General features: G+C 34.4%; 1 protein-coding gene across 1 annotated transcript in view; it reads right to left on the reverse strand.

Moving 5' to 3' along the window:
- Positions 1–11989, reverse strand: part of znf185 (zinc finger protein 185 with LIM domain) — a 22227-nt gene extending 10238 nt beyond the window's left edge. Inside the window, 14 exon segments of the mRNA NM_001441584.2 lie at positions 1325–1387; positions 3114–3173; positions 3317–5254; positions 5338–5397; positions 5561–5617; positions 5762–5842; positions 5932–6012; positions 6101–6148; positions 6282–6341; positions 6431–6463; positions 8495–8599; positions 8706–8817; positions 9132–9167; positions 11918–11989. Coding sequence (NP_001428513.1) covers positions 1325–1387; positions 3114–3173; positions 3317–5254; positions 5338–5397; positions 5561–5617; positions 5762–5842; positions 5932–6012; positions 6101–6148; positions 6282–6341; positions 6431–6463; positions 8495–8599; positions 8706–8817; positions 9132–9141 — 2708 coding nt within the window. The 5' untranslated portion in view covers positions 9142–9167; positions 11918–11989.
- Positions 11990–13535: the final 1546 nt, after the last annotated feature.

The following is a 13535-nucleotide window of genomic DNA, read 5'->3' on the forward strand; positions in this document are numbered from 1 at the left end:
AAGTGAATTTGTTTTTTGGAAATTACCAAGCAACCCCTTTGGTAGTCTAGAAACAAGAAAAAAATGCAGTTCTTTCCTTGACTGAAAACATTTGCCTGATTTTAATCCTTCATTACTATGAGGAATACAGAAATTAATACCAACAGAAAGATGAAACTATTAGTTATACATCAATAACTCAATCAATTATTCATCAGTTAATCTGTGAGCTTGTTGTATTAGCTATATTGCAAGTGTATTTTTCAAAATGTGAAGAGAAATCACCTGGTTTTACTGGTATTAAATGGAATCAGATCATCTGAAAGAAAGTCCAGACTCGTCTTTGTCTCAGGCAGAAAACTAGAGGAGAAACATCCAAATTATTCATAATTAAAAAAAAAAAACATTCAGGAAGACTGTAAACATTTTATCCATTTAAATAGTTTGTTTTAATTGTCAATAAAGGACAGTGTCAAAAGCTAAATTCATATATTTTAATATACTGCATGTTTAGGGCTTTTATTCTGTAATATTGCAGGGTTGATGGTAAAGACTGGGAGACTTTGAGGAGAGCTGAGCCCCAGCGAGGGGGAGCATGAGCTGTCGCTCCTCCTCCTGTAAGCTGTTTTAATGCGTACACCCCTAACCCTACCCCCAGTGACATCACTCGTAGAAGAAGTGCAAAAAAGGTGGAGCTCAAGCTTAAGCTCCCCCTCGCTGGAGCTCAGCTCTCCTCAAATGGCTCTGCAGCGAGCACCACTTGAATTTACCTAGACATTACAGTCATTTTTCTGAAGGGTGTGAAATGCAGGGTGTTAAAAAAAAGAATAAAACAAAATTTGTGAAAAGCATAATTTTAGCATTTATCTAATGGCAAGTTGTATAGTATTATAATTTTATTATTATGAAATATGAAAATTAAACTACAATAAAATGAACTAAACTGAACTTTCAAAAATCGATTGACACAGTTTCAATCTACTAGAACTTCTGTTAAGCTGCTTTGACACAATCTACATTGTAAAAGCGCTTTAGAAATAAAGCTGAATAGAATTAAATTAATTATATATCATTTCAATATATACTTTTAAATATACAGTCATCCACAATCAAAAATATGGAGAAAAAATTTGAATCATTTTAATTTATTAAATATTTGTAAATGTTTCTTACATAAGTCTATAGGAAAATTTGCATTTAGAATTTAAGCCTTTTTGTACACATATTTAAATGAGGGCATCCATTTTACAGAGCAGCATCAACAATGTTGTCTTTGCATTTTGCACTCCTCAGGGGTGCTAAATTAATTAACATAATAATCATATTTAAATACAGCTTCACTTACCCGTTGCCTGTAAGCAAATCCTGACTGAGCAGATCTTTTCCCGAATCAGCTTTCCTAGGACTTCTGAAAAAAAAAACAATATTAACCTCTCTCTCCTATTTATTTATTTATTCATTCATTCATTCATATTTTCTTTTTGGCTTAGTCCCTTTGGGGTTGCCACAACGGAATGAACCGCCAACTTATCCAGCATATGTTTTACGCAGCGGATACTCTTCCAGCCGCAACCCATCACTGGAAAACTTCCATACACACTCATTCACTCACACACATTTACCACTACGGTCAATTTTAGTATACCCAATTCACCTGTACCAAATGTCTTTGGACTTGTGGGGGAAACCGGAGCACCTGGAGGAAACCCACGGGAACACGGGGAGAACAAGCAAACTCCACACAGTATTGCAAACCAGCGACCTTCTTGCTGTAAGGTGAACGGGCTACCCACTGCCCGTTCACCTTACAGTAAAAGTCCTTGCTTATTACACCAGAATTGAAGTATAGTTCCTAGCCATATTTACATACAAAATATAGCAAATGTTAATTTTCTGTTGGTCTTAGTACAAGATGTAACTACCGTTTTTAGCATGAAACTTTAAATAGGAAAAGAAAAACTAGATTTTTTTCGAGCGAGATGTTAATGCTAACACATGAGGGGTTTGGGTGGTGTGAAAGACCCACCCCTCACTGACAAAGGTCCAGAATTTGTCCCATACATAAGCTGACTTCAGCTAATCAGGTTTGGCAATGCTAACAAAAATTTTCATTTTACAAGTTGATGCAAGTGAAGTCATCCTTCGCTAATGTATTGTTTTTAAACAAAGAAAACATTTTATTAGTAACTTTTCAAATCTTGGACTTATTCTTGAAAAAAAAAAAAAGCGAACCATATTAAAATGAATTTGAATACTATTTTGACTATCGTTATCCATGAATTTACAAATGTACTTTTTTTACAAGAGAGGCAAGAAAAATCATGAAGCTCTATATTATTATTTTAATTATTATTATTGTTGTTATTTATTAATATTATTATTGTGTTTTCATAATTTTTTTATTCAAATGGCCAAATTGGGAGGAAAGTTGAATGTGCTGGCCAGTTTGTTATTTGCCTTTTAAATGAAAATAGGTTACACTTCTTAATTTAAAACTTTAACAGATTTATTTTTTTTCCTAATGATATATGACGCAATTCAATTTTATTTTAAAAATAAGTAGCTATTTGTCACATTTCTTTATTCTAAATCTTTAGGAAATATTTTTGGTACAGCAAAAAGTGTGTTTATAATGACCATCTGACAAGCTAATCCAGCTAAAAATAGTGCTTGAAATGTCACTAAAATGCAGTATGATAATTAAATGGAAATTGAGGTGTATAACTGCAAAAAGATCCAATTTTTGAGAAAAAAAGCCACCCCTTTCACCAGGCTGGCTACAGGCCTGTAATGGTCTAATCCGATTCAATAATTTATGCTAAACTAAGCTAAGCTATGTGCTCCTGTTAGACCTGGATATTGGCTGAATGAATTCCAAAATGGTGAAGCTTATCTCTAAGTGACATCTAAATAAATAAATAGAGTAACAAAATTGCACTTTACACTATATTTATATCTCTAATATTAAAGGCAGTAAGTGCGTTAAGTCAACATGACAGTGAGGTCATTCTTTGCTCTGAACCCATTAATAGTGGGATGCTTGAAACCCCTTTACATGTGAATGCCACTGAGATTAATGAGCATCATATTTACATGACAGGGCCACAATGTCTTAATCAGATTGTCTTGTATACCTGGCAGGCTCAGTGTTGAAGGATATCAGGGTGTCAGACAGGGCAATCAGGCTTTCAGCACTGCAAATGACAAAAAAAACAAACAAACAAAAAAGCATGATCAGAATGTAGCTCTAGATGTTTTTTTTATCTAAAGAAACGTACATTCAACCTGATAAGGAATGAGTTCAATTTTATTCAATATGAACATTAATAGAGCAAACCTTTTGTCTGGAACTGGTTCAGGTTTGGGCTCTGGTTTGAGCTGAGTTCCAGATTTAGGTTCAGGAGTTGTTTTGGTCTCAGTCACTGGTTTAGGTTCAGATGTGGGTTTAGGATCAGTTGATGTTTTAATTTCAACTGCGGGCTTAGCTTCAGCTGTTTTGGGTTTAGTTTCAACTGCCTGAGGTGCTGTTTTAATTTCCAATGGTTTAGGATCACTTGCTGTTGGAATTTTTATTGTAGTTTTAATTTCTTCCACTAATTTAGAGTCAGTTGCTGTTTTAGTTTGTGTTGTAGGCTTAGTTTCAGTTGCAGATTTAGGTTCAGCTGTTGTTGTAGGCTTAGTTTCAACTGTTTTAGGCTCTGGTGTGGGTTTAGGATCACTTTCTGTGCTCATTTTTATCGTAGTTTTAATTTCTTCCAATAGTTTAGACTCAGTTGCGGTTTTAGCTTGTGCTGTAGGTTTAGGTTCAGTTGTGGATTTTGATTCAGTTGTTGTTGAAGGCTTGGTTTCAACTGGCTTAGGTTCTGATGTGGGTTTCGAATCACTTTCTGTGCTCAATTTTATTGTAGTTTTAATTTCTTCAAGTAGTTTAGACTCAGTTGCTGTTTTAGTTTGTGCCGTAGGTTTAGTTTCAGTGGAGGATTTAGGGTCAGCTGTTGTTGTTGGTTTGATTTCAACTGGTTTAGGTTCTGATGTGGATTTAGCATCACTTGCTGTTGTTGTTTTTATTGAAGCTTTAATTTCTTCCATTAGTTTAGACTCTGCTGCTGTTTTAGCTTGTGCCGTAGGTTTAGGTTCAGCTGTTGTTGCAGGTTTGGTTTCAACTGCTTTAGGTTCTGATGTTGGTTTAGGGTCACTTGCTGTAACTATTGTAGTTTTAGTTTCCTCCACAAGTTTGGAGTCAGTTGCTGTTTTAGTTTGTGTTGTAGGTTTAACTTCAGTTGTCTCTGTAGGCTTTGTTACAACCACTGTAGGTATCAGTGTTGGTTTGGAATCACTTGCTTCTCGAGTTTTCATTATAGGTTTAATTTCAGTTGTTTTTGTTACTTGTGTGGTGGGTTTAGTTTCAACAACTGTCTTAGTTTCTGATGTAAGTTTAGGTTCAGTTGCTGTTGTAGTTTGTGTTGTAGGTTTGGTTTCAGTTGCTGATTTAGGTTCTGATGCTGCTGTAATCTGTATAGTAGGTTTAGTTTCAGCAAGTGGTTTAGGCTGAGATGTGGATTTAGTTTCAGTTACCGTTGTAGTTTGTGTAGTAAGTTTAGTTTCAGGAACTAGTTTAGGATCAGATGCTGATATAAGCTGTATGGTAGGTTTAGTTTCAGTCTGTGGTTTAGGCTGAGATGTGGATTTAGGTTCAGTTACTGTAGTAGTTTGTGTTGTAGGTTTGGTTTCAGGTGCTTTTTTAGGATCAGATGCTGCTGCAAGCTGTGTGGCAGGTTTAGTTTCAGCCAGTGGTTTAGGTTCAGTTACTGTTGTGATTTGTGTAGTAGGCTTGTTTTCAGGTGCTAGTTTAGGATCTGATGCTGCTGCAAGCTGTGTGGCAGGTTTAGTTTCAGCCAGTGGTTTAGGTTCAGTTACTGTTGTGATTTGTGTAGTAGGCTTGTTTTCAGGTGCTAGTTTGGGATCCGATGTTGCTGCAAGCTGTGTAGTAGGTTTAGTTTCAGCCAGTGGTTTAGGTTCAGTTACTGTTGGTGCTGATTTTGAATCTGGTGTTTTTGTAGTTTCAGATGCTGGTTTAGGTTGTGATGCAGATTTGGCTTCAGGTGCAGTTTTAGGCTGTGTTGAGTTTTCTACTGCTGGTTTAGAATCTGTTGTGGGTTTAGTTTCAGTTGTTTTAGATTCTGTGCTAATTGCAGGCTTTGTTTCAGGTGCTGCTGGGTTGACCTCCTTCACCACTGGTTTCTTCACAGGGGATTCTTCATTACTTGATTTCACACTGCAAATAGAGTAAAACTCTATATGTAAGAGAGTTGATAAAATAAAGCATGATGAATTATTGACAGAAGTTGTGTATTTTACCTTTGCTGTGGCACAGATTTTACAGTTGCTGGAGTGTCATCATCATCACTGATAACTACCCTACAAAAGCATATAAAGTATATGGTAAAGTAGGAGAACCAAACTTAATTTAAGCATGTACAAAATGATTAATCTTTTTCTGTTCCATATAATTAATGTATTCACTTCTTATGTTTTAATCTACTTAATTTTGTACCAGTTAACCCAAATATTACTTAGGTACCTTTTGGCAACAAATGAAGCACTAATGTCATCAGAGTTGTTGGGTTTGTCTGTAGATCTGAAAACATTTCACAGTGTAAACATTTACCATTTTACATGTCAAAAATCATGACATGCCCATGGTACCCTTCTAAATGCACAGCTTTATATTAGAAATTTCAAAACCATATTAACGTTAATCCTATTAACATAAGATACTTACTCATATTTCTTCGTAGCAGACATTACGTATGAACGTCGATTTCCTGACGAACCTCTAAGCACACTGGAGGCTGCCTCCATCCTACAAGCAAAGGAGACATATTTTAATGAATATGAACATGATATAATAAAATTAATAGATAAAAAAGGTAGTGATGTGTGGTCTTTCACCTCTTATCCATTTCCTCTGTACTCAAAGTTGGTTCAGACTGTGCTGTTTTTCCATTACTGGACCTAATTGTGTGAGGTGCTCTGGAAGAATACAAAATATGGAAATAAACATAATTGAATTATATTAGTGTTAGAATATGTTCAAACACGTTGTTTTTGGCTTACTTACATTTTCTTGTAACTTTCTGATGGTTTTTTTGCCAAGTTATTTACTCCACTAAAAGAAGAGAAACACAAATCATACTTTACTTACAGTATACACTTTATATTCGCAGCTCAGTACATGAAATACATGCATGTTGATCTTACAGAATTGAATTAAGTGATAAAAGTCAATAGAATTAGCTTACACAAATCCATTGCTAAATGACGTCGATGGTGGTTTGGAATCAGTTTTTGTGTACACCCCTCTGCAAAAGTCAATTATTATATATAAGGAATTTCGATAGATAAGTAGTGTTAACAAAAACAATGTCAACTGACCAAGTAGTCTTATTACCTGATTATGTATCCAGATGTGTTTGTTTTTGATCTGTAAAAATAAAAACAGTGTTTACATTTTAAAAAGACAGCATTTCACAGATCTCATTTATATATTACAAATGTATTTACCCCATCCACAAACTTTCTACAAGCCAACCTACATGTTAAAAAGCACACTAATACATCATTTTAGATTTTTATGCATCTATTGAAAGAAAATCTTATACCTGAAATCACACATTGAACAGTAACCTTGCCAAACGTTGGAGTTTGTGAAAGTCAACTCACAATAATTTATCCTTATTATGAAGTAATTAACTGCAAAGCTCTTGACACGGTATCCTGCACTTCACATTATTTATAACAGAACTGATACATGCATTGTGTACCCCAGGGTTTGGTTATTGGCCCCTACCACTATTTTGAAATACACAAGACTGTTAAATACTACAATACACTGTTTTTCCAGTACTATGCCAATAAAATGGAGTTCTATTGTTTATTCCAACTTGATAATCGTACAGTGGCAGCAAAGATCTAGGGCTCTATCATACACCCGACGCAATTTGGCGCAAGGTGCGATGCAATTGTTGTTTGCTAGTTTCAGCTTGGCGCAAGAGTCGTTTTGACGTTTAATGCTACGCTGATTAAATAGCAAATGCATTTGCGCTCATATGTGCGCCCATAGGCGTTCTGGTCTAAAAAGGAAGGCGTGTTGAGGCAAATTGCTGGTGCATTGTTATTTTGAGAAACTATAATGGTTTATGTTCTATAGACCAGAACAAAGCCGGTCTAAAGTCCAGCTCAGTTAGTTAGTTGTGCGCCTCACTTACATACTGCTTAATACACACAAGATGTAGAGCAATACCCAAATATCTCTACATATGAAAAAGAATAAAAATATTAAGGATATATATAGGATATAATAAGGATACATAGGATATAAATGTAAAGGATTGAAATATTACAAAACATATTATTTTCTAGCCTACATAAATATACAAACCATACTTTCATGCCTTCTTCATCTCGGAGGCTTTTTCAGTTTATTCGTGACAATTTGCTTTTGTATAATGTTATTATTATTAGCAGTATTATTTATTATATCCATTATAAATTTATATTTGTTTTATTAAAAACAAGCTTAGATTTGCCCACCTGGCTGGTTTTAGACCATATGGTGCATAGCATGTGTATTTGGATATAACTCGTTATATCGTTATACTCGTTATATAACTGGTTATTATTGCTCATTTATTCGTTTGCTGGAAATTATAACTGAATTTAGAAATAGTTTTAAACAAATCTTTGCGCTTAACAAACAAAATTAATTATTTATAGGCTAATTGATGTCTGTGCATACAAGGTTTCCTTATCCACGAGAGCGAAAGTGAAAGTAGGCCTAAATAATGAGGAGGCTTATCTCTCATTCTTAAGATGAAGATGCTCTGTTTAACTGTTTTCTTGATAGAAAAACGCTGTTTTTCCACTTACGAAGTCCGTCATTTAAATAGCAAGTTTGCTATGGCGCGATGCAAAGGGAATGGGAGATGAGACCCATAACTTATTAAGAAAATAAGCTCAACACTTTTAGACCATGCGCCACGGCGCAAAGCGGATTTTTCCGTCCTTATATTAGCAAAAGTGGATTCTGACACGCCCTGAATGCGTTTGCGCCCTGCGCTTTTCACTTTGCGCATGGATTGTCAAAAAAGAGCCCCTTGATTTTTCTGGTGGTCATCTCAGTTAAAAACCTAGTGGAGTCAAAGCTTATCATCTTCTGATGAAGTTCAGAGCACACAAACATTTAGTTAACACATCCAGATCTATCAAAAATTTGGGTGTAGTGTTCGACTGGCAGCTCAACTCCACAGACAACATCCCAAAAGACAAGTCGTGCAGCTTTTTTTTCTCTTATTCCATTCTTCTGTAACTATAAACTGATAACATTGCTGTGCCAGCATAAACACCTTAAATAAACCCCAAAGAAGACTACACTTTCTCATTTAAACATTTGTAGCTCTGACCTGCTCATTGAATAAATACAAATATGGATGTTGTACAGGGGTATAGATCATACTTCTCTGTGTCAGTTTTGGGCTGAGGCGATTTGGTCGTGGGTGATGAAACAGGACTTGTTTCTTCGAAAACACTACTAGAGCGGTTTGCTCGCACCTCAGCAAGCCTACAAAGAAGAAAACGTTACAAATATTGGTAAGGCGTTACCATGTTTTCCCATTTGATTACATAGATTAATTAATGTCCTTGTAAATAGTACAGCAACTCCTCACCATGGTTTCTCCACGTCAGTATTTTCTGGCTCTTGTCTCTGTATCCAGCTGCCATCTCCTTTCAGAGCAGTGCGGACTTTAGTGGTTTGGAAAACCGACTGTCTGTCTCCCTCTGCAAACAAAGCAGTTTATCAATGCATAAAGACATCTTTTAATAGCACAAGACTATTATTTGAATTCATTCAGTGTCAGGATGACTACTCTAAATGTTCAAACGAAAAGGTACAAATGAATGTTAGTGAGTGTGTTAAGCAATGTGTGACATGCTGCATGACAGGATTTGATGCTGACGCAGGCTATCATTATTCAGGTTGTAAGAGTGGAATGCCATAAATTAATAGCAGTGACTTGTGAAGTTTGACTTGTTTCATAAGAGTTTCAGTAGCGAATCAAAACACTGGTATTTGAAACTTCATTGGTACTTACGTTTGGACATTGCTAATGGAACTCAGGTCAAGGCTTCTAAATAAAAAATAAAAAAGACAGTCATTAAACATACATTTTTAAAAATGTAATGATATTTATTATCCATTTAGGCCCACATATGGTAAAAACTTCAGTCAAATTGACTACATTAACAGTATAACTAAGGCAGACTATATTTACATATTATATACAAATATACGCACAGTTGATTATTAGCCTCCCTTTGAATATTTTTTCTTTTTTCAATATTTCTCAAATGATGTTTAACAGAGCAAGGAAATTTTCACAGTATGTCTGATTTCACAGTATTTTCTTCTGGAGAAAGTCCTATTTGTTTCAGTTTGGCTAGGATAAAAACAGTTTTTGATTTTTTAAAAGCCATTTTAAGATATTTTTTTTTTCGATAGTCTACAGAACAAGACATCATCATACAAAACCTTGCCTAATTACCCTAACCTGCCTAGTTGACCTAATTAACCTAGTTAGGCCTTTAAATGTCACATTAACCTGAATAGAAGTGTCTTGAAAAATATCTAGTAATATATTATTCACTGTCTTCATGGCAAAGACAAAATAAATCTGTTATTAGAAATGAGTTATTAAAACTGTAATGTTTGAAAATGTATTGAAAAAAAACTTCTCTCCGTTAAACAGAAATTCAACTTCAACTGTATATGTATGTATTTACTTTTTCAGCAAATCAGCATTTTGAAATGATGTCTAAAAGATTGCTTGATACTGAAGACTGGGTTCATAGATGTTTATTCAATAGAACATTTGGCTGAGAGGAATTGATTTCATTTTAAAATGTATTTGGTCACACTTTATTTTAATGGTCCGTTAGTTGAATTTAAGTTACATTGCATCTACATGCCAACTAGTTCTCATTAGATTATAAGTAGACTGTTAGGTTGGGGTAAGTGTAAGTTTAAATTAACTTGCAAAGTTTCTCATAGTCAGTTAAATGTCTGTTGAAGGAGCAGTATCAACAGATATTAAGCAGACAGTCAACTAATACTCAATTGGACCATCGAAATAAAGTGTTACCGTAATTTTTTTAATAGAAAACAGGTATTTTAAACCTATATATATATATATATATATATATATATATATATATATATATATATATATATATATATATATATATATATAGATGAAAAGCTGTGATATTATTAAAAACATTCAAATTAAGTATGCAGAATTACGTGCCTGAAATGATCAATTGCAGGCACACAATTTATCCAAAAGCAGGTCATGAATTGTCCATTCAAATTAAAATGTCACACAAAAATGTTGCACTTCAAGAGATTGCCACACACTTCTTCAGGAAATTCTCTATGAAACTATTCATTTCAACATCACAATCGTGAATGGCACACTCATATAGTTTCAGTAACACTACTTAAATTACTTGTTTGATTCCTACATAGGCCACAAATTATTCTTTTTGGAGCTTATGTTATAGTAATCCAGCAACCAAAATTCCTAAGTAAATTTTTTTAATCACTTACACTGTAAAAAAAAAAAAAAAAAAAAATGCTAAGTTCCACACAACTGATTTGTGTTGGGACAACATAAAGGAATTAAGTTAGACTCAGACTCATCTTTATTATCCTGTTTAGGGAAACTAAAATTGCAGCAAGGTGCCGTAACACAGGCAAAGTTCCATTTACACATTAACAAAATAAAATATTACCACACAACATACAATACATAATTTTGTTGGTCCATCTCCCATTATAAAATAATTTCTAATTCTATTTGTCCTGCAAATTTAAGTTGATTGAACATTAAACAATTAAGTAGTCCCCCAAAAACACTCAAGAATTGTGATGTTTATGTTCATTTTAAATAAGTAGTCTGAACAAACAACAAACCACATTTTCTGAGTGTAGAAGAGCCTGTCCATCCTGCCAAAACACATACCCACAATATATAGTATGCACAAACTGAACAAATGACTGTTCTGAACATTTTGCTTGAAAACGTAATCCTGAACATGATCCTACCAAGTTTGATGACACTGGGAATGGCATTACCACCCATCATTTCTGTAATTGGTTGCTTAACATCCTTGTGTGTATTTGTTTTGTAACACTTTGTCACACTAATACTTTGACTCAACAGTCTACTTTCTCATGACCAACGCCATATGACGGGTGTCCACACTCGGTCCTAGAGGGCTGATGTCCTGGAGAGTTTAGCTCCAAATCTAATCAAACACACCTGAACTAGCTAATCAAGCTCTTATAAGATATACTAAAAACTTCCTGGCAGGTGTGTTGAAGCAAGTTGGAGCTAAACTCAGCAGGACATCAGCCCACCAGGACCGATTTTGGACACCTCCGCCATAAGAGAACCTTTGATTTATAACAAAATTCTAAATCTATCTCACTTGAGTGAATTTGACCGTTCTCGATTTTTCCAAAACAAACTCAATTAAAAATAAAGACATTACTATTATTAAAAGCTAAAACAAAGTCCAAACCAAAACAAAAGTCTCTCCTATAGCTCCCAATGCACAACAGCGACACAAAATGACCTTCGTGAGTCAACACAGCTTAAACACAAGAGGAAGCATGTTTGTATAGTGACAGTGACAGTCAGTCAAAGCCAAATCAACACTATCAACACAACGACACTTTCACTTGTACTATAGAAGATGAAACAAGCAGATATACAGTATAACTAGAATAAAATGGTAACCTCAAGTTTAATTAGCCAATAATTAGTCAGCAAACAGTCCTAGAAAATAAAATGTTAAGTTTTATCAGATGACCCACCTGATTAATATGATTCTATAGCTGCAGTTCGGTAACAGATGCACTGATCAGTGTAAGTGATTTAAGCTGACTGATTGAGCTGTGAGTTGAGCACACATTAAGGGGAGGAGTTCGCACTCTCCTCCAGCAAGCAGGTACGGGTGTGGGCACGAGACCTGCCCAGCCAGTTGGGTAGGCCTGGCCAACCAAACCTATAGGTGTGTACCTGCTTGTGTGTGTCTGTGTACTTCGTGTTTTGGTTGCAATTGGAGTTTTGATACTCTCTCTCACCTTTTTTTGCTGAATTATGTTGCAGTACATCCCAAACCGAGACATATCTGCAGCAAACAATTGCTGGAAGTGATGTCACTGGTTGAATCTCCTGTACAAAACAGAAAGATAGTTTGTAATCAAGCTAAAACAGCAGGGTAAAGATGAATTCCAATTCAAATTTAAAATTAGTTTGAATAATAATTTGACTATAGTTATTATTTTGGTCACTTTATTTTGATGGTCCATTTGTTAAATTAAGTTATATTGCATCTACATGTCAACTGATTCTCATTAGATTATAAGCAGACTGTTAGGTTGGGGTCAGGGTTAGTGTAAGTGACATAAACTTGCAAGGTTTCTTGTATACAGTTAAATGTCTGTTGAAGGAGCAGTATCAACAGATATTAAGCAGACAGTCTACTAACACTCAAGTAGACCATCAAAATAAAGTGTTACCTCTATTTTTAACTACACCTTTTGATTTATTAACCCTGTTTTACATCATATTTTGGTTAATGTTGATGTTCTATTCGAAAATAAATTTTTATAGTTTGATTGGTAGTTTTTATTAGTCTTTAAGGTTGATGGAATTAATGATATGCATAATGTCATTAGTTTTGGATGGAGAAAACAAATGGTTTATCTGATATTAATATTAAGTTGATACGTTTTCCTTTATTTGAAATTCAGAAATTCATCATAAAATGTGTTCAGGTCTTTGCTTGAGATAACAAATTAATTGAGCAAATTCTGTTTTACATCATTAAAAACATACAGTGTTCAGCATATACAAGTACGCCCCTCACAAATCTGTCTTTTAAAAGCATATGTTTAATAGGAAACTAAACAATATTTTTTGTGCATATACGTTAGATTAGTCAGTACTGAAGCCAAATCTGGAGCTTACTGTATCTAACAATAAACTTACGATAACGGTCCAAAAACTAGTACACCCAAATTTATGTTTTAGAAAAATATTCAATACAAATTTTAAAAAGAGGAAAACTCAAGAAGCAAAAAAAAAAAAAGGAAAGGAAAAATTTAGTTGACATTTTTGTAGGTTGTAATTTTTTCAATATTTTGCTTAAATTTAATTGTATTATCTTTCAAATTATGTTTGGTGACTAAAATATTAATTTAATGAATAAATCTGTTAATAAATCACTTATCATTAGATTATCTCTATTAAATGTAAACAGCTAGAGCTTTCGAAAGCAACACCTGCCTACAAACTAAGCTCATTGAACTCATTGGAGGTGAACGGCTGAGTCAGTGTTTCTAAATAAAGATTATGAGACCAATCTAAAGCGCAGTGTTTTAAAACCAGTGGAGTGTGTATACCGTCTCCAGGAGACTCACTATCCCA

This window comes from Danio rerio, chromosome 14 (assembly GCF_052040795.2).
Source record: "Danio rerio strain M-AB ecotype USA chromosome 14, GRCz13ab, whole genome shotgun sequence".
Taxonomy (NCBI): Eukaryota; Metazoa; Chordata; class Actinopteri; order Cypriniformes; family Danionidae; genus Danio; species Danio rerio.